This window comes from Microcaecilia unicolor, chromosome 2, assembly GCF_901765095.1.
Source record: "Microcaecilia unicolor chromosome 2, aMicUni1.1, whole genome shotgun sequence".
NCBI lineage: Eukaryota > Metazoa > Chordata > Amphibia > Gymnophiona > Siphonopidae > Microcaecilia > Microcaecilia unicolor.
This window is the reverse complement of record NC_044032.1, coordinates 383,395,847-383,417,993: the sequence shown is the minus strand read 5'-3', so window position 1 is coordinate 383,417,993 and position 22,147 is coordinate 383,395,847. Positions and strand designations below refer to the sequence as shown.

At 42.9% G+C, this 22,147-nt stretch overlaps 1 protein-coding gene across 1 annotated transcript in view; it reads right to left on the bottom strand.

Annotated features, from left to right (window-relative positions):
• Window positions 1-22,147, bottom strand: part of FRAS1 (Fraser extracellular matrix complex subunit 1) — a 689,426-nt gene that overhangs the window by 414,530 nt on the left and 252,749 nt on the right. Inside the window, 1 exon segment of the mRNA XM_030190549.1 lies at window positions 8,396-8,529. Coding sequence (XP_030046409.1) covers window positions 8,396-8,529 — 134 coding nt within the window.

The following is a 22,147-nucleotide window of genomic DNA, read 5'->3' as shown; positions in this document are numbered from 1 at the left end:
TAGAAGTCCAAGTCATGATTTCAACACTTAAATACCAGCATTTACATACCCCATTGTAGAAAGCCAGGATTTACATTTGAAAACTTGCTATATATGAACATACGAACATAAGAATAGCCATACTGGGTCAGACCAACAGGCCATCTAGGCCAGTATCCTGCTTCCAATAGTGGCCAAGTACCTGGCACAAACCTAATTAGTAGCAACATTCCATGCTACCAATCCCAAGGCAAGCCCCATGTCCATCTCAATAACAGACTATGGACTTTTCCTCCAGGAACTTATCCAAACTTTTATAAACCCAGATACGCTAACTGCTGATATCACATCCTCCAGCAACAAGTTCCAAAGCTTAACTATTCTTTAAAAAACATTTCCTCCTATTTGTTTTAAAAGTATTTCCATGTAACTTCCTTGAGTGTCCCCTAGTCTTTGTACTTTTTGAATGAGTGAAAAATCAATTCACTTCTACCTGTTCTACACCACTCAGGATTTTATAGACCATATCTCTTTTTGAGATATGGTAACCAGAATGAACACAATACTCAAGGTAAGGTCGCACCATGGAATGATACAGAGACATTATAATATTTTTGGTCTTTGTACCTAAAAGATTACAATTTCAACATCATTTCCACACTTTTGTACTGTAATTTACAAAATATAATAAAAATTTTGAACGGAAAAAAATACATATTTTTGGTCTTATTTTGTACACGGCAAGGGACAGAGTTTAGGCAGGACAAAAAAAAAATGTGCATTCCCCATTTCAGAAGGGGATTGAATGTCTATGATCATTGTGATTAATATTGGAATTTCCACCTGCTCCTGGGAATGCATAGTTTTATAAAAGTGCTGATTTCTGCCAATGCTCTATAGGAGGGATTAGATAGAGTGGGTCACTCCTTTAATCCCCAAGTTCCCTCTCCCCCCACCAAACTGATTATGCTGAATGATTGCAGGCTCTGTTCTTAATTGGGAGCATTTAGATGTGCAGATTTCCAAAACGTCACACATCTATGTGTCAGCACTCATGTCAAAGGTTCTGAAATACAAACTTAACACATATAACTATGGACACTTAAGACACTAACAGGCTCATTTTCAAAAGACAAAAACATCCAAAAAGTGACATAAGTCTGCATTTGGACGTTTTTCTGACAAAAACGTCCAAATTTGTATTTTTGAAACCTCTTTTTAGACGTTTTTCTCTGAAGTCCGTCAGAACTACGTCCAAATCTCAAGGGGGCATTTCAGGGGCGTGTTCAGGGCGGGACTTGGGTGTTCCTAAGACTTAGACATTTTTCAGCCATAATGGAACAAAACAAAAAAGTCCAGGACTAAGACTTTTTGAGCTAGACCTGTTTTTATAACAAATAGCTGCAGTGGGAATTGAACCCACTTCCCCAAGATAAAAGTCTGCTGCACTTACCACTAGGCTACTACTTTACTCCACACACAAAGGTGCTCCAAATGACCAGATGACCACTGGAGAAAATCAGGGATCACCTCCCCTTACTCCCCCAGTGGTCACTAACCCCCTCCCACCCAAAAAATGTGATTAAAAATATTACTTGCCAGCCTCTATGCCAGCCTCAGATGTTATACCCAGGTCCATTAGAATAGCATGCAGGTCCCTGGAGTAGTCTAATAGTGGTGCAGTGCACTGCAGACAGGTGGACCCAGGCTTCTACCTCCCCCAACCTGTTACACTTGTGGAGGAAACTGTGATTCCTCTAAACCCCACCAGAAACCCACTGTATCCACATATTGGTGCTGTAGTGGTGTACAGTTGGGGGTAGTGGGTTTTGGGTGGGCTCAGCAGACAAGGTAAGGGAGCAATGGTGAGATGTGTACCTGGGAGCATTTTATAAAGTCCACTGCAGTGCCCCCAAGGTTGCCCTATTGCATTCCTGGGATGTCACTTTTCCACTATTCTACCTGATGCCAAGCTTTCTATTTTTTTTTAATAACATCTGAGCCTTATTTATCAGTAGATTTGGGCTTTGAATTCAGATCTATAGATAAAAAGGAGATCTCATTATATATATCTAAATACCAGAGCTATTTTTTCATACTTCATAGCAAGCGTGTACATTCCCTAATTACCTGTCCCAATACAACTGAAGCTTTTATATAGTGCTGGGCAGACTTATACGGTCTGTGCCAGAGCCGGCGGTGGGAAGCAGGGATAGTGCTGGGCAGACTTATACGGTCTGTGCCCTGAAGAGCACAGGTACAAATCAAAGTAGGGTATACACAAAAAGTAGCACATGTGAGTTATCTTGTTGGGCAGACTGGATGGACCGTGCAGGTCTTTTTCTGCCGTCATCTACTATGTTACTATCCTGCTTATAATCGAAATAGAAAAATGCCTATATTGTGACCCAAATTGGGAGATAGACGTTTATCTCACAAAAACGAATAAAGCGGTATAATCGAAAGCTGAACTTGGACGTTTTCAACTGCACTCCATCGTGGAAGCGTACAAAGTTGACGGGGGCGTGTCGGAGGCGTGGTGAAGGTGGAATTGGGGCGTGGTTATCGGGCGATCAGAGATGGGCGCCTTTTGCCGATAATAGAAAAAAAGTATGCGTTTTTAGCGAGAATTTAGGGCACTTTTCCTGGACCCTGTTTTTTCACAAATAAGGCCCCAAAAAGTGCCTTAAATGACCAAATTACCCCCAGAGGGAATCGGGGATGACCTCCCCTGACTCCCCCAGTGGTCACTAACCCCCTCCCACCACAAAAAAATGATGTTTCACAACTTTTTATTTTCACCCTCAAATGTCATACCCACCTCCCTGGCAGCAGTATGCAGGTCCCTGGAGCAGTAGTTAGGGGGTGCAGTGGACTTCAGGCAGGTGGACCCATGCCCATCCCCCCCTACCTGTTACAATTGTGCTTCTTAATGCTTATTAGTCGTCCAACCCCCCAAACCCACTGTACCCACATGTAGGTGCCCCCCTTCACCCCTTAGGGCTATAGTAATGGTGTAGACTTGTGGGCAGTGGGTTTTGAGGGGGATTTGGGGGGCTCAACACACAAGGGAAGGGTGCTATGCACCTGGGAGCTCTTTTACCTTTTTTTTTTTTTTGTAAAAGTGCCCCCTAGGGTGCCCGGTTGGTGTCCTGGCATGTGAGGGGGACCAGTGCACTACGAATCCTGGCCCCTCCCACGAACAAATGCCTTGGATTTATTCGTTTTTGAGCGGGGCGCTTTCATTTTCCATTATCGCTGAAAAACAAAAACGCCCAGCTCACAAATTGTCAAATAAAACATGGACGTCTATTTTTTGTGAAAATACGGTTCGGTCCGCCCCTTCACGGACCCATTCTCGGAGATAAACGCCCTTGGAGATAGACGTTTTCGTTCAATTATGCCCCTCTATGCCTACTCCTCAGTGCATGTAAATGGTTTTTCATCCCTGTATGGATTCTCTGATGCCGTGTGAGGCTTTCTTTCCAACCAAAGCTTTTACCACACTCAGAACATGTAAATGGTTTTACTCCCATGTGGACTTTCTGATGCGCTTTGAGATTTACATTATAACCAAAGCTTTTACCACACTTAGAACATGTGAACGGTTTCACTGTATTGTAGATTTTCTTGTGTGTTTTGTACGTTTTGCATTCGGACGTTTTGGACGTTTTATTGTTTGGTCTATTTTCAAACAAAAATCACAAAATGTTTTTCCAAACAGCATTTTCAAAAGGAAAAGATAGACTTTTTTTTTGTAGAAAATGACCCTTCCAGTTCTGAGTTTGGACATTTTACAAAAAAGTCCAAATTCAGACATCATATCCAAAAACGCCCCTTGTGCATTTGACTTGCCCAAAGTCACAAGGAGCTGCAGTGGGAATTGAACCCATGTTACCAGGATCAAAGCCTGCTGCACTAACCATTAAGCCACTCCTCCTCTATTTTGGATGTTTTGCAATTGGACGTTTTTTGTTTGAAAATGGATCAAAAAATAAAACGTCCAAATCACAAAACCTTTTTCCAAACAGTATTTTCAAAAGGGAAAGATAGACATTTTTTTTTGTACAAAATGACCTCCTTTCCTGTTCTGGATTAGGACTTTTTTTGTAAAACGTCCAAATTCAGACTTAGACATCATATCGAAAATGCTCCTCCACCTGTCTCTGCTGGGGTTTCAGACATTGGCGATTGTAAAATGATTGCTCCTGTTGCGGAAAGCTGGTATGTACACAATCATTCCTACATATATTTTAGAAAAGGCTCCATGTTGGAAGATTCTTTAATAAACCACCTCTAGAATCTGACACATACCGACCTGGATGTCTCTCTTATGATTTCTCTATTCTACCTAAAATGGGGCTATTGTTGATTATTAACCAACAGTAAGCAGCGTGCCTCACTTGGAACAGTGACCTTTCAAGTCAAATTCTGATAGGGAACAATGTTAAATTACACTGGTCTAGAATACTATAAAGATAGTTTTCAGTTCTCATAAATTTGCATATTAACCATGCTTCTCTTAAATATTCTCTGATTATCCATATGTCTTCTCCTTTCACAATTAAACTGTTTTGTTATGATGACTTCCAGTTATGGCAGTGTAAGAGGTAAATGCAGAGCAAGTACTCCCTGACTGAATTGCATAAGCTAAGTGCTCCAGAACTGCTCTAATATGTTCAAATCTACAGATAAAGAAAACTTAAATGGCTTGATCACCACAAAAAAAGCTACAAAGAAAAATCAGCTGCCAAGTACCCTGGTGAAAGGCTGAACCCCTTAAAACAACACCGCACAAGAGGAGCCTATAGAGGAAAATAAATCAGAGGTGGGGATTACTTGACCTCCTGAAGGGCATGGCTGCTACCATGAATGGCTGCTTCAGCAGTTACACTAATTCAACAAAGCCTACTCATGTGGCTGGAGATAATTGTAAAAAAGATAGATCAGTGATCTCATTCATGATATGGTAGAGCATGTACATGACCTGGAGGACAGAGCAGGAGGTATGGGGAAACTTGAATGTTGTGTTAATGTGCTCACCACCAAACAAAGATTTAGAAAACTGAAGCCTGAGAAATGATCTTCACTAGTCGGGCTGCCTAAAAATGCATAAAGCCCTAGCCCGGCAGACTTTGTTTTTGAGCGGCTAATACAAGTGTTGCAATTCACCTCTATAACCGGCAAGTTTATCATCGATAGGATGCACAGGGCCTTGGGACCCACACCAGCAGAGAGGTCAGAGTCCTCATTATCAGACTGCACTACTATAGGCACAAGGCACAGATAACGGCAGCAGCGTGCGAAGCAGGCGAGATTTCACCCCAAGGTTCACCAGCGTCCATTTTTCAAAACTTTTCAGCTGAGCTTCAGTATCAGCAAGCTGAATTCAGTGATATGCAAAAGAAATTACGTCATTATGCCATGCTCTAACCTGCTAAATTAGAGACTGGAGTGGCAGGGAAAGCTACAATATTTATTTAACTCACACATTTTCAGTTGCAGCTCAAGGTCAGGTAATTTCAGCTACAGTAAGTATTTCCCTGTCTGAGGCAATGAAGGGTTAAATGACTGGCTCAAGGACACAAAGAGCTGCAGTGGGATTTAAACTGGACTTCTCTGGTTCTCAGCCCACTGATCTATTAGTGTGCAACAAGCTAAACCATTTTTGGTCTCTCAGTCTGTGAATAAGGTATCGGCCAACAACTTGAGGCAAATGATTTTCTTTCCTTTTATATTAGTTATAGTTATTGCTCATAGCTCTGGAGCGATGCAGGTTGGGTGCATGGTCGAGCTCTATGAGCCATGAGTGTTTTGGTTTTGGAGGAGAGAAGTTGGACTATTAGGTCTTTATGGTTAACTAAATGCTTTTTTTTTTTCCTTATTTTTTTTTATGTAGTTTGTTATTGCTGGACTTACATAGGAAATGCCCAGGATGTGAATGAAATGAGTTTCTACCATCTGCCCTCCCTTTGTGTGAGATCCAGTGCTTGGTCAGTGTTGCTAGCTAATTTGCTTTGCCTCTAGGGATCTTGCTGAAGGGGCTGCTGGGTAGTTGTGTATGAATGTGCTTAATTGGAGATATACAGCTCCCTGCATCACTGGGAGCCTGTGCTGGGACTCTGACAGTGAGAAGATTTCCTGGGGAAAACTACAATATATTACATTTTTTTTTCAAAGCTCAAAAGTGAACCTTTTAATTGGAGGTTAATGAGCTGAAACCACAAGGTCAAAAGTGTTCCCTTCTCCACTTCTCCTTCAATAATAATTTTTTACAATATTATTCTGGGGCCACTGTGAAGGGTTGGGGGAATTTCCCAGATGCATGATGCATAGGTGATATAGAGGGGCATTTTCAAAAGAAACATATATGTTTGGATTTGGTTGTCTTTGAAAAAGGTCCAAATCTGGGGGTGGGGAAAACCGTATTTTTGAAAAAAGATGGACGTCCATCTTTCGTTTTGAAAATACCTAGGACTTCCTTGAATTTGGACGTCCTTAGACATGGACGTCCCTAGACGTGGACATCTTTGACTTTCGGCGCTTATCGAAACCAAAGACATCCAAATCTAAAACGTCCAAATGCAAGCCATTTGGACGTGGGAGGAGCCAGTATTTCTAGTGCACTGGTCCCCATGACATGCCATGACACCAACCGGGAACCCTAGGGAGCACTGCAGAAAATACTCCCAGGTACATAGCTCCCTTACCTTGTATGCTGAGCCCCCCAAAACCCACTACTCACAACTGTACACCACTACCATAGCCCTTACGGGTGAAGGAGGGCACCTAGATGTGGGTACAGTGGGTTTCTGGTGGGTTTTGGAGGGCTCGCTGTTTCCTCCACAAATGTTAGCGGTGGGGGGGGGGGAGTATGGGCCTGGGTCCGCCTGTCTGAAGTGCACTGCAGTACCCACTAACACTGCTCCAGGGACCTGCATACACTGTCATGGATCTGAGTATGACATCTGAGGCTGCCATAGAGACTGGCACGAAATATTTTTAAGATGTTTTTTGAGGGTGGAGGGGGTTAGTGACCACTGGGGGAGTAACGGGAGGTCATCCCCGCTTCTCTCCGGTGATCATCTGGTCATTTCAGGCACCTTTGTGCATAGGTGAAATTCTCAATCAAAACTAGCTGCATGTTATTACTTTCCACATGCCCTCCTAAAATAACACATGGAGGAGCAATTTCAAAAGAATGTGAAAAAAATGCCCATCCCACAGCCATTTTCAAACAGGAAAAACGTCGTCAAGATCTCCTGTTCGAAAATATGTGAGGAGAACATTCTTGCTCTGAAAACATCCAAAACGAACGGCTAGTTTCCAAAATGAAACGTCCAAAAAACCAGGCACAACAAGTTCTGTCTGGCATCATTTGTACAAAAATGGTCACACACATGTCCCTGCAGAGCAGAGGGGCAGCCTAGTGGCAAGTGCAGTGGACTTTAAACAACGGAACCCAGATACAAATTTCACCTTAATTCCTTTATGTTATTATGAGCCCTCCAAGAACTGATAAAAACCTACTGTACCTAAAGGTACTCCACTACAACAGCCATAACTCTTGTAGGTGTGCTATAAATTCAGGTGCAATAGGTAAATCTATGTTCCAGAAGAACTCACGTATTTGTACAGAAATAAAAGAGTAGCGGAGTTACATCTGAGTCCCATTGTTCAAAGTCCAATGCACTGACCATTAGGCTACTCCATATTCTTGACTGCTGCTCTTCTACTACTACTATAAATCATTTCTATAGCGCTACCAGTCGTACTCTATTAGGAATGTCCATAATACCAGAAGCTCTCATACAGCCCGGTATCCACTGTCACTTCTTTAGGAGAGGGTCAGTAACCACTGGGAGATTAAGGAGGGCTCATGCCTTCATCCCTCCAATGGTTAGCTACTCAATTAGGGCACCTTTTTGGACCTTGGATATGACTGAAACAGATCTAGATGAAAATGTCCTTTTTTTGCATTGGATGTTTCTTCCTATACCATTATAAGTGAAAGATGTCCTAATTTTGGGTGTACCCTAGTCCCGCCCAAAACACGCCTCCAACACGTTCCCTTGCTATTTGGATGAACCGCAGAGTAAAATGTCCAAATTCTGCTTTCAACAATTGCGATTTGGATGTTTTCAGAGGATGGATTTTTCTTTTTGGCCTTTTTGAGACATCCATCTGCTTCCAAAATTAGCACCATAAGCTCTTAGACACGTTTTTGTGTTATGGAAAGCTACACCTAGCTCTCATTACGTTATATATTATTTCAAATCAACTAGAACTCTTTCCTTATTTGTCACCTTTTTTCTAATTCTTCGTTAATAAAGATTTCCCAGGTCTTGTGCAGGGACTGTAGGCTTTACAATAGTACCTGGTGGTAAAACATGACCGGATACTCAGATACTCTTACCTGGGCACAGATCAAGGGCGGGCACTCCGTAGTGAAGCACTGCACTGCACCACTTCTGCAGCGACACTTTGCACAGCGACTCATCTGCCACTCCTCTCCATCCTGAAGCACGTGGCCACCAAAGGAGCAGGGACCTGTAAAGCATACACACTTGTACCTTACGCTGGTTTTCTCAGACAGGATCATTTTCAACGCCGTTTCTACAAGTACTGTAAAACACTGCTTTACCGATGAAAATTAACCCCTATAAAACCGTCCACCCTATACCTGGGTAAAAGTGCACACTCATCCCCGGATTCTATATAGCACGCCTAGCGTTCCATGCTGAAATCCAAGTGTACTCTGTAACAATGCGCATAACTTAACTGGCTTAACAAGCCAATCGTCGTTGATAACAGCACTTAACAAGCAATAAAGAGCACTAATTGTCAAAAATTAAAAAATTACGCGCACAACTCCTTAAGTGTATTTTGTAATGCACTGTGCCTAAATTTTAATGTGTGCGGGCAATAAGGGGTGTGGCTATGGGCAGGGAAATGGGCATTTCATAGGCGTCCCAAAATTTGCGTGCAGTTATAGACTAAAGCCCTCTGGGGCTAAATCTACATGCTGGGATTTATGTCATGTTTTCACTGTGTAAATGGAGGCACGTAATTTTGGATGCTTGAATATCAACTAAGTGTAATCTATTTACCGTACCTAAATATAGGTGCTGCTTATATATTTAGACCTGTGTTTACAAAGGCACCTTATAGGTGCGTTAGTGTTTTTAACGTGCGTTAAACGCTAACACGAGTCAAATGCTAATGCACCTATAGGAATGTATTGGCGGGTTAGCATTTAACGCGCCTTAACTTTAAAGGAGCGTTAAAAACGCTAACGCGCCTTAGTAAACATACCCCTTAGGCAGAAATGTTTTCCACGTGGATTTTCTAGGCATCATATATAAAATCTGGCCCTCAATGCCATGTCACACATATTTTTACAGGCTGATAAGATTGCTGATATTTATATGGGAGGGAGGGAGGGAAGTTCAATGATGTGTATGATTAGGTTTATACTATCTAAAGAATGGAGTTCTTTTCTACATGATTTTTTTAAATTGTAAACTACTTTGATGTTTTCTTTTGTATTTAGCGGTATATTAAATTTTAATAAAGCTAAACCTGTATGGGGAATGGATACTGGAGGTAAGGGTGGGACTGCGGGGGGAGGGTGGGGGAGTTAAATTTTAAAAGTATGAATGTATTTTTTACTCAGAAAAGGTATCCTGCAATTTTACAGGTAAAAATGAGTGAGGGGTTTTTCCTGGGATAAGTTTCAAAGTGACGCTGCATGCCTGCTTTTCATCAATGCAGGGAGAGCACTTTCAGGAACAGCGCCAGAATGCAATGTACTCAAAGCTGAGGGTGAAAAGGCCTCATTTGTTACAGTTATGGGCTGGGAGCAGGAGCCGTGAGGTACAGAAAAAAAGATAAAAGTAGGAGGGAAACAGAATAGGAAGGCAAATAAGGGCTGTAAGAACCATCTAGTCCTTTCAGGTTTATTCATTTACTTGTTTAAAGGATTTATATCCCACTTATGAAAGGATTGCAATCTCACATACATATTTAAAATATACAACCTTAAGCATTATAAAACATCAATAAAAATCTAAACTCTAGCAAATTCAAATACACTAACACATTAAGGGGCCCTTTTACTAAGCCGAACTCAAAAGTAGCCAGCGCTATTTATAGCACTTGGGTTTACTGTACATTGTGGCCACTTTTAGTAGGGCGGTAAAATGTCCATGCACTATTTTCCCAATTAGTGCATGGCCATTACCAAGGGAGCCCTTACTGCCACCTATTTACTAGGCGGTAAGGGCTCCCAGGTTACTCCCGTGCCAATTGGGCAGTGTGTGGCAATGTACCCATGCTACCCGATTACCACAGAGCCCAGCTACTCTCCACCCACAAGCACACCTCCTACGCAACCCCCCCCCCCAAACTATTTTTAGCACACACTGATCAGTACACTACTGCGGACACCTAAGCATGTCCCACGGCACTGCTTTTTGGTGTGCAGTAGGCACGCACTAGTGCCTATCATGGCTTAGTAAAAAAGGGCCTCTAACAGTTTAATCTTACACCACAGTCAAATAAAAATCAAGTAAAAGCTTGTTGAAACAGAAAAGCTTTAAGATGTTTTCTAAAGGATACTAAGGGAATTCATCTGTCTTAACTCCAAAGGGAGGGTATTCCACACATAGTTGGGCCTGTCATGAAAAACACAGGCACATTGTTCTTTGAGACAGACTCAGTGCAGTGTCACCCCCCACCCCTCCCCAGCCAACCTCTGGCTTTCATGTCGCTTCTCTCTGCTCATGCCAGGCTCTCCTGAATTCAGTTACTCAGCTACTGAGTTATTTTGCCTCCACTGTCCCTGCTGGGAGGTTGCTCCATGTATTCACACCCTTTCCATGAAGAATATTTTCAGTGTTCCTCCTGAGTCTACCCTTCCACACCTCTATGACCTCTTGTTCTAGAGCACTCTTTCCTCTTTAAAAGGTTTCCTTAAGAAGCCTTCACGCGACCCTACTTGTCCCTCTAATTACCGACCCATCTCCCTCCTTCCCTTTCTCTCCAAATTACTTGAGCGTGCTGTTCACCGCTGCTGCCTTGATTTTCTGTCCTCACATGCTATTCTTGACCCACTACAATCTGGTTTTCGTCCTCTCCACTCAACCGAAACTGCGCTTACTAAAGTCTCCAATGACCTATTACTGGCTAAATCCAGAGGTCTCTATTCCATCCTCATTCTTCTTGATCTTTCCGCTGCTTTTGACACTGTCAATCACAGCATACTCCTCGATACCCTGTCCTCACTTGGATTCCAGGGCTCTGTCCTTTCCTGGTTCTCTTCCTACCTCTCCCTCCGCACCTTCAGTGTTCACTCTGGTGGATCCTCTTCTACTTCTATCCCTCTGCCTGTCAGCGTACCTCAGGGTTCTGTTCTTGGTCCCCTCCTCTTTGCTATCTACACTTCTTCCCTTGGTTCATTAATCTCATCCCATGGCTTTTCCTACCATCTCTATGCTGATGACTCCCTAATCTACCTTTCTACCCCTGATATCTCACCTTGCATCCAAACCAAAGTTTCAGCGTGCTTGTCTGACATTGCTGTCTGGATGTCTCAACGCCACCTGAAATTAAACATGACCAAAACCGAGCTTCTCATTTTTCCCCCCAAACCCACCTCCCCACTCCCCCCGTGTTCTATTTCTGTTGATGGCTCTCTCATTATCCCTGTCTCCTCAGCTCGAAACCATGGGGTCATCTTTGACTCTTCTCTCTCCTTCTCTGCTCATATCCAGCAGATCGCCAAGACCTGTCGTTTCTTTCTTTACAACATCCGTAAAATCCGCCCCTTTCTTTCTGAGCACTCTACCAAAACCCTCATCCACATCCTTGTCACCTCTCGTTTAGACTACTGCAATCTGCTTCTTGCTGGCCTCCCACTTAGTCACCTCTCCCCTGTCTAATCGGTTCAAAACTCTGCTGCCCGTCTCGTCTTCCGCCAGGGTCGCTTTACTCATACTACCCCTCTCCTCAAGTCGCTTCACTGGCTCTCTATCCGTTTTCGTATCCTGTTCAAACTTCTTCTACTAACCTATAAATGTACTCACTCTGCTGCTCCCCAGTATCTCTCCACACTCGTCCTTCCCTACACCCCTTCCCGTGCACTCCGCTCCATGGATAAATCCTTCTTATCTGTTCCCTTCTCCACTACTGCCAACTCCAGACTTCGCGCCTTCTGTCTCACTGCACCCTACGCCTGGAATAAACTTCCTGAGCCCCTACGTCTTGCCCCATCCTTGGCCACCTTTAAATCTAGACTGAAAGCCCACTTCTTTAACATTGCTTTTGACTCGTAACCACTTGTAACCACTCGCCACCACCTACCCTCCTCTCCTCCTTCCTGTACACATTAATTGATTTGATTTGCTTACTTTATTTTTTGTCTATTAGATTGTAAGCTCTTTGAGCAGGGACTGTCTTTCTTCTATGTTGTGCAGCGCTGCGTACGCCTTGTAGCACTATAGAAATGCTAAATAGTAGTAGTATATGAATGTGTCTTTCATATTTCCCTTCTGTAGGTTCTTCAACATTGTTTCATAAGCATTTTTGCTAGCCTTTCTCTGGACTGCCTCTAGGCTGTCCATATCCTTTTGGAGACAGAGACTTCCGAACTGGATAGAATATTCTAGGTGGGGTGTCGCCAACTAATTATACCAGGGGTAGGCAACCACAGTCCTCAAGGGCCACAACCCAGTCAGTTTTTAAAGATTTCCACAATGAATATGCATAAGCTTTATTTGCATACAATGGAAGCAGTACATGCAGATCAATCTCATGCATATTCATTGTGGAAATCTTTGAAAACCTAACCGAGTTGTGGCCCTTGAGGACCATGGTTGCCCATCCCTGAATTATACAGAGACATGATTTAATTCCAGTCTTCTATTGATTATGCACTCTTGAATCCCTCTGGCTCTGGTACCTGCCATATCATACTGATTTTTATACCTTCATGATGCTGTGGGTATTTCCCTCTCTAAACCACCCATCCCCCTATCCTATCAAGCACCGCTCCTCTGGATTTCTGTATCTCAAGCATGGGCTTTAAACCTTTCTGTTTTAAATCTTAAACTGCCACATATTCACATTCTATGCACTCTCGCAAGGATATCTACTGCTTAGCAGATCTTAATGCCTTCTGCAAAATGAAAATCTTTTCTTTCTAAATGCTCTGCAGCATCACTCATGATAATATTGAACTGAAGTGCTCTGAGAGAATCCCTGAGATACCCTGGAGGCAGCCACAAGATCCTTGATGAAAGATGGCACCCTTACGTCTACCATAATTTCCTCATCCCTTTAAAATTATTTATGGTTTATGGTTTACTTTATTTGATAAACCGCCTTTCTTTAAGCAAAGAGCAAGGCGGTGTACAATAAAAAAGATTTAGATTTAAAGGGGTAATTGTATAAGCCTTCTTTGCAGCTGCAGAAATAGATGCTTATAAACCCGTCCAGGCTACACATGCTGAATTTTATCCAGAGTTAGCTGACATGTTCCCAGGGTGGATTTGTGACTTGCACATGTATTTTGTAAAATACACACAGTCGCTTAAATTTGACTAGGAGATTGTGCAAGACTCAAAACAAGTGTAGGGATAGGCATTTCCTGAGGGGAAGGAGTTATATAAAAGCAAATAGGTGGATAAGTTTCTATTATTGCATAAGTTTAATTTCTATGCCTTTCTGTCCCATAAGTTTTATATCCTATTTATAAAATTATTCACTAAGGGGGTAATTCAATAACTCAGTGGATGTAGGAGACGTGGAGGGCATTTTCAAAAGAAACATCCAAGTTGCGATTTGGACATCCTTGTAAAACGGTGAAATCCAGGGGCGGGAAAACCCGTATTTTTTAACAAAGATGGACGTCCATCTTTTGTTTCAAAAATACCGTCAGAGACGGCCAAATCCTTAAATTTGGACATCCCTAGATTTGGACATCCCTAGATATGGACGTTTCTGATTTTCGGCGATTTTCGAAACCAAAGACGTCCATGTCAAAAACGTCCAAATGCGAGCCATTTAGGCGTGGGAGGAGCCAGCATTTGTAGTGCACTGGTCCCCCTAACATGCCAGGACATCAACCAGGCACCCTAGGGGGCACTGCAGTGGACTTCATAAAATGCTCCCAGGAACATACCTTGTGTGCTGAGCCCCCCCCCCCAAAAAAAAACCCAAACCCCACTACCCACAACGGTACACCACTACCATAGCCCTTACAGGTGAAGGGGGGGCACCTATATATGGGTACAGTGGGTTTGTGGTGGGTTTTGGAGAGCTCACTGTTCCCTCCACAAATGTAACAGGTAGGGGGGGTATGGGCCTAGGTCCGCCTGTCTGAAGTGCACTGCAGTACCCACTACAACTGCTCCAGGGACCCGCATGCGCTGTCATGGACCTGAGTATGACATCTGAGGCTGGCATAGAGGTTGGCACAACATATTTTTAAAGATGTTTTTTGAGGGTGGGAGGGGGTTAGTGACCACTGGGGTAGTAATGGGAGGTCATCCTCGATTCTCTCCGGTGGTCATCTGGTCATTTCGGGCACCTTTTTGTGCCTTATTCGTAATAAAAACACGTCTGGGTGAAAACGTCCAAGTGTTCATCAGGGACGTCCTTGTTCTTTTTGATTATGGGTCAAAGACATCCAAGTGTTAGGCATGCCCAAGTCCCACCTTCGCTACACCTCCGACACGCCCCCTTGAAATTTGGACGTCCTTGCGACGGACTGCAGTTGGAGACGTCCAAAATCGGGTTTCGATTATACCAATTTGGACGTCTCTGGGAGAAGGACGCCCATCTTCTGATTTATGTTGCAACAGAAAAGAAGCTCCCACGAGTCCCTCCTGGATAGAAACATTCATGAAACCTTCCTATATAGGACACTGTTTAATACAGACAATATGAGATCAATTTATATCATCAGCCTAGCTAAAAGAAACCATCATGCAAGAGAGATCAGTCCATTTCATGCTATCCACACCAGATAAATATTTGTGGGTATTCAAAAGGCAGAAAAAACCTTTGGGAACCATAACCAAATATGATAACCAGATAAATTACTCCTTTGTACCCCAAGAAGGTGATTAGAGCAAATCCCTGGCTCAGGGACTATGAACTGGAATCTTGACATGTCTGGAATGGCAGTAATACCTGACTCCTAGAAACTCATCTGACCTCTTCTGCTCCTCACTGATGATACGTTGCTCTGCCAACAGTTAGTAATATGAAATGAATCTGTATTCATAGCTCTGGAATTATAGCACCTGCAAGTTTGGCAAACCACGCAGGGGCCCTTTCACTAAGCCACGTAAGCGTCTACGCGCACCCAATGCGCCTGACTACCGTGTGGCTCTTGCAGTAATTTCATTTTTGACGTGCATCTGCTATGCACACCAGAAAATATTTGTATTTTCTGGCGCATGGGTGGTAATCGGGCTGTAATCAGCATTTTACACATATAGACCATTACCACCCGGTTACAGCGTGAGCCCTTACCGCTAGGTCAATGGCTGGTGGTAAGGTCTCAGACCCAAAATGGATGCACGGCAATTTTCATTTTGCCGCATGTCCATTTTCGGCAAAAAAAGGACTTTTTTACAGGCGTGCTAAAAATTGGACCAGCGTGCGCCCCAAACCCGCGCCTACACTACCGCAAACCATTTTTCAGCGTGCCTTTGTAAAAGGACCCCTCATTTTAGTGCCTGATTTCAACCCACAAAACACGTGATAATGGTATATCAGATACAGAGGGAAATACTGGCAAGTGCTCCAATGTAAAAATATGTTAGGCAAAATGTTACAGCGAATAATGTATGTATGTTTGTGCAGTATCTAAAATATATAGACAGGGAATTCTGAATCATGTTTTCATTTATTTATAAACAGGAGCAGACTAAAGGGAAATACCCATTTTAAAAGATACTTCTATTAAATACTCCTGTTCTGTTAGACAATTGTTCAGGGAAACAGAGCTTGGTCCCCAGGAGAGTTTCCTTTGCTATACTACAATACACTAGAAAGGTCTAAGGCTGAAAAAAAAAAAAAAACCCTGGTTACTGCTTCAGAGAATCCATCAAAGAGAGTTCCTTGACATCACCATCAGTGTTTATTCTTCCAGATAGGCCCTTTGTGTACATTATACTCCCAAAATACCATTATACAGAAAGCTGTACTCAAAAGAATCGCCATGATTGGGCTCATAGCATATGCCCGATTTCATTAGAATTTTAAACACGCTGACATTTTCTGGACAGTGATATTTATAACTATACCAGTAATTTTGCTTGGCTGGTTGAAATTACAGACAGCACATCCGTTAACAGGCCTGTCTCTTTATGTTGAGAAATGGCAATGGGCAGTGCCAGTGTGGGTTTCTAGGAGAACAAACTAGGTAATTGCTTTCTCTGTAAGATTTATTTATTAGGATTTATTTAATATTTTTTGAAGACATTCACCCAAGGTGTGTACATACTGTCAGCATTTGATTACTGGCTTCAGTCTCGTGTATTCTGGGTAAGAGTGCACTTAGGGGAAAAGTTATCTATGTTGACTACCATTAGGACAGGTTATTTTACCCCTAACTCGTGCTATTTAAGAGCAGGTTCCATTTTATATGATAAAGGTGATGGAACTCCTCCCTTATGAGGAAAGGCTGAAGAGGTTAGGGCTCTTCATATTGGAAAAGAGGCAGCTGAGGGGGGGGGGGGGGGGGGGGGGGGTGGGGATATGATTGAGGTCTATAAAATCCTGAGTGGTGTAGAACAGGTAAAAGTGAATCGATTTTTCACTCTCAAAAAGTACAAAGACCAGGGGACACTCAATGACATTACATGGAAATGCTTTAAAAACAAATAGAAGGAAATATTTTTTCACTCAAAGAATAGTTAAGCTCTGGAACTCACTGCTGGAGGATCTGCTAACCGTGGTTAATCTATCTGGGTATAAAAAAGGTTTGGACAAGTTCCTGGAGGAAAAGTCCATAGTCTGTTATTGAGATGGACATGGGGAAGCCACTGCTTGCCCTGAGATTGGTAGCATGGAATATTGCCACTATTTGGGTTTCTGCCAGGTACTTTTGACCTGGATTGGTCACTGCTGAAAGAAGGGTACTGGGCTAGATGGACCATTGAGCTGATCCAGAATGGCTGTTCTTACGTTCTTTTATATACAATGAGATCTAGTTACTAATAACCCAGATTAACAGTAAAATAACCCATCTTAACTATAGCCCATTTTATGCAATGAGACCTAGTTATTAATAACTGGGGTTAACAATTTTAAAATAACATGTCCAAATGGTAGCCCACATTGATAACTTCCTCCCTTAGGGGCCCTTTTACTAAGCTGCGTAGGTGCCAAATTGGAGTTACCGCCCGGTTACCGTGTGGCCCATGCGGTAATTTCAATTTTGGCACGCGTCTGCTATGCGCGTCTGAAAAATGTTTTTTATTTTCTGGTACGCGTAATGGATGCGCGCCAAGTGGCATTTGACACGCGTAGGTCATTACCGCCCAGATTCTTTACCAGTTACCACTAGGTCAATGGCTGGCGGTAAGGTCTCAGACCCAAAATGGATGTGCGTCAATTTTGATTTTGCCGCACGTCCATTTTCAGCAAAAAAAGAGGCCTTTTTTTACAGGCGCGCTAAAAAATCGATCGGTGCACAGTAAAAAATGGATTGGTGCGCGCCCAAAACCCGCGCCTACACTACTGCAAGCCATTTTTCAGCGCGCCTTTGTAAAAGTACCCCTTAATTTGTTCACATCTAGATGTTTTATGTGTATGTGGGCGAGGGGGCGCTCTAACACTAACCTATCTGTACAAACAGGCACAGGGTTCAGGCTCCTGCCTCCCGAGAACACAATGATGGCAGATGAAGACCACATGATCTATCCAGTCTGCCCATCCATACCAACTAGTAGAGGTGTGTAGCCAGAAAACTTTTTTATTTTGTGTCATTTCTTATATCATCTCTGGGAATGTTCGCTTTGTTTGGATATTTTTTTCATTATATCATCATGGAAGCGATGTTGTTCAGCGTGTATATTCCTTCAGAAAGAACATACACTCTTTTGTTAAGAGTGCACATTATTCGCAAACAGTGTACATTTTTCATGAATAGTGCATGCTCTTTTGAAAGAGAGAGCACTATTGACAGCACATGAAAAACATAAAATTTTGTGTTTATCTCTGCTCGCTTTCGTTAGCCAACAACATGGAAAATATTGCGGACACTTCCTATGTCATTTTAAATGAATGCACATCCCTACCAACTGCTCATCTCTATAATCCGCCCTCAGAGACCCTCTATGCTCGTCCGAAACTTTCCTGAATTCAAATGCAGTCCTTGTCTCTACCACCTCCACAGAGAGGCCATTCTACTCATCCATAAAGGATGGATACACAGGTTTACTGAGAAGCTATAGCCTGCATACATACCTCACACAGAAAGACAGAAAAAGAAATTTCTGCTATGGCCAGTGGTGTGCTGAAGCGGGCTCTCACGGGCTCGCGACAGCCGTTTGTTAAGTTTTTAAGAATTTTGGGAGCCGGTTGTTAAAACAGGCCCTCCCCATGGCTACTTTAACAACGGGCTCTCAAAATGTTTGCTCGGGTCCCCTCCTGGATTCTTTTTTATTCTGCTGGCAGGGATGCTGAGCCCCACCAGCCAAGTAAATAGACTGCTGCTGCTCCCCACTCCTTGTTTCCGGCTTTGAGCAGCAGGCTGGAATTCTTGTGCACGCGCACGAGGTCCCAGCACGCTGCTCAGAGCCAGAAACAAGCAACGAGGAGTGGTGGCAGTCCACTTATTGGCTGGTGGGGTTCAGCATCCCTGCCAGCAAAGGTACGCCTAGTGTGCCCACACGAGGGTCAGGAGAGAGGCATGCGTTGCCTCCCTCAATTCCACCCCTGGCCCTTCCTAGCCCCAATTGCAGGGCTGGTTATACCCGGAGAGAGAGCCCATTGTTAGAAATTTGATGGCACACCCCTGGCTATGGCACACATACAGGCAGGAACACTGTGTGCTCACTCCAAAATACATGTGGCTGCCATCCACATTCACATTCTAGGATCATACACAGATGACATATAAATACATACATATATACATATATCTTGCAGATAAAATAATAACCCAGCCTTTATCTCCAAAACTACATTGGAAATGGTGCACAACAACACCTATACATTCAGTTATAGATACAACAACCCACCTACATGTACACATAATTTTATATATTTAGTGTGTGTGTGACCCACAGAGAAAAAATGGTACAAAAATTGGGGTATGTGACTTATTTATACTACAAAATAGAAGGATATCAACTGCATAATCCTGCCAAATTTCAGCCTCAGGTATGGACTAAATACATCTTTAATTAATGAGAAACATTTATCAATAAAAAAAAGTAATTAACCTCAGAAACTTTCATTTTTGCATTTTTTAGGCTGTATAACATGAAAAACATCAAAGTTGTGAAAAAAATTGCATAGTCCCATTCTGACCCTAGAGTAAACAAAACTTTCGAAAAACGAAAGCTGCCCAAATTTACCGCCAGAATGTTTAACTCCTTTATCTCTGTTATTTGCATCCTCACTTTTGTTACCTTTTCACTCGGTCACATATCTATCTATATCTAAAGATATATATATATAGCACCGTTAGTACGTGCACCATTAAAGTCTGACCATTAGCATCGCATATAAAGCCCGGTCGCTTTATATGTGGTAATAACCTGCCTTCCAAAATCATAAAATTAATGTGTGATACTCAATAATACACAGTAGACTGTACCGGAAATGACCTGGCGGTAGCTACAACAAACTTCCTTTCCCTGCCAAGTGTGACAGAGGTGAGATGCATTTCTGTCTACTTTCTGAGATCATATTCTGACTTCACACGCAACTTTCTTTGAATTAGGCCACTTATTTTCTAACTCTTGTTACTCTATCTTATCTATCTATATGCTCCATCTTTGTTTACACCCTATGCTCCCTAGTATACTATGCCATACCTTGTACTGTTATTTGAATATTTTTACTGCTGTAATTGTTTACTGCCTATGTTTGACTTAATGTTGCTGTACACTGCCTTGAGTGAATTCCTTCAAAAAGGCGGTAAATAAATCCTAATAAATAAATGGCATTGTTTCGTGTGGCCATATGGCCCCAAGTGAGGAAGTCCCCATCACAAGGTTATGAGGAAAATCGTGATCAAAGAGGTCCCATTTCCCCGGGTCCAAGGAATTTCCACTGACATAATTGGCCATCATATGCAATTCTCCTTCTATGTGCGCCTCGAATAGCACCTGATAATTTTTCTCTGCCAAAGAAGGATAAAGCAAGTTTCTAATGACAAAGTAGCCCTCTGAGTTCCTCACAGTCTATTAATGTATAATATTATGGTTACATTGTCTGAAAGGACCTAGAGAGGTTGATGATGAAGAGTTGAGGCAAACTCTACTAGAGCCTTGCAAACAGCCCAAAGCGCTAGGTTTGTCGGCCAAGATGCTTCTGAAGGGGACCACCTCCCTGGAGCAGTTGAAGGCAATGGGCTTCCTAACCTGAAAGGATGACATTCGAGTTCACTACTAGCCACACAAGGGATGCAAGAGAAAACCCCTAACTCAGAGATTCTGCTGAAGACAGCAAGCTATGCTACCACATGCCTAAGACATCCAGTGAAGATGAATGCTGTATTCCTGATGAACAGGGGACCAGCAGATCCATAGAGAGAACTGGATCAGCCCAATTTGTATTATTGATCAGGGTATAATATCCAAGTTTGCAGCCATTGACCTCGGAATCCACATGTAATTCCAGGCTCATGGGTTTGGAAGATGCAGAATATGATAAATTTGAGAGAGCGGTTTGAAGATTTTGGAGACTAGGAGGAAACGCTCTGAGCAGAGTGCTGAACCAGATTCCCAAGCACTCTAGAGACTGAGAAGAAGAGGGAAGATTCTTGGTGCAGTTGATCACCCAGCCAAAAGACTGTAGAAGTCAAACCACCCTAGAAGAGACCTCTAAGCCATCCTGAAGAAAAAAGCACCATCAGTCAGTCAGACCAAGTAAGGATAGATTCAGATATCTTGGCAACCAAGATATGCCACTACTACATGCTATTAGAGAACATCCTGTGGCCTGAGCAAAGACTAAATGGCACGGCTTAGGACTGAAAAACTGCCCTAGAATCACAAAATAGAGAAATTGCTGATCCAGAGGCTACATCAAATGTGGAAATAAGCCTCTCAGAGGTCCACAGCAATGAGGGATTTTCCCAGTAACAACAAAGCTATTACTGACCGCAGAGCAGAAAAGAGCAGTTTTCAAGGCACAAGTGCTTTAGGCCCAGGATGGACTGAAATTAAATGGATCTCCTATCCAGATTGCACTCTATAAATGGTATTGGTGAAACTGCTCCCAAAGCCAAAAACATTATTAGTGTGCTCAGGCATGTCCAGACTTCCCATCCATTGGACAGGCAATAAATTTAAGGTGAGAAATCAAGCAAATGGTTAGGTCATACTGGCATCCTGGAGAGCTGAGGAAATATGAGAGGCCCCTGTCTCCTAAAGGCTCCAACTGGGTCCCCTCTTCCGCTACTCGAGCCTACACCATGGTGAAGAATGACTAAAAAAAATGCCTTTCATACAGTTTGAAGAGGTGTTTGCCTACTGTTTCACCAAGTCGAAAGTGCAAGAAAAAATATTACTAAAATCTCTCACTACCAGCTGGGTAACTTGCCAAAGGCCATACAGACAAAAAAGGAGCTACCCTGGGAAGATACTGAGAGAAACATACAAGAAACTGAGAAGAAGTGTCCTGGTGCACTGAAAAAGCCAATGAAGCCTCAGAACTATGATCCAGAAAGGAGCCAGAGAGCAACTGAGATGGTGAAGATGAGGAAGACCTCAGGCGTGCAAAATTCCAAGATGGCTGTCTCTCTCATTCCTAGAGCTGACTAACTGCTGGCACCATAACTAAAGGCTCCCCTGTCACTGGAGTGGAATGGTCCAAAAACAGACCTAGGTGGTCTCCGGACTGGACTGAGGGATCTGTCCTCTAGGGTTGGGAGAGGGAACTACTACTACTATTTAGCATTTCTATAGCGCTACAAGGC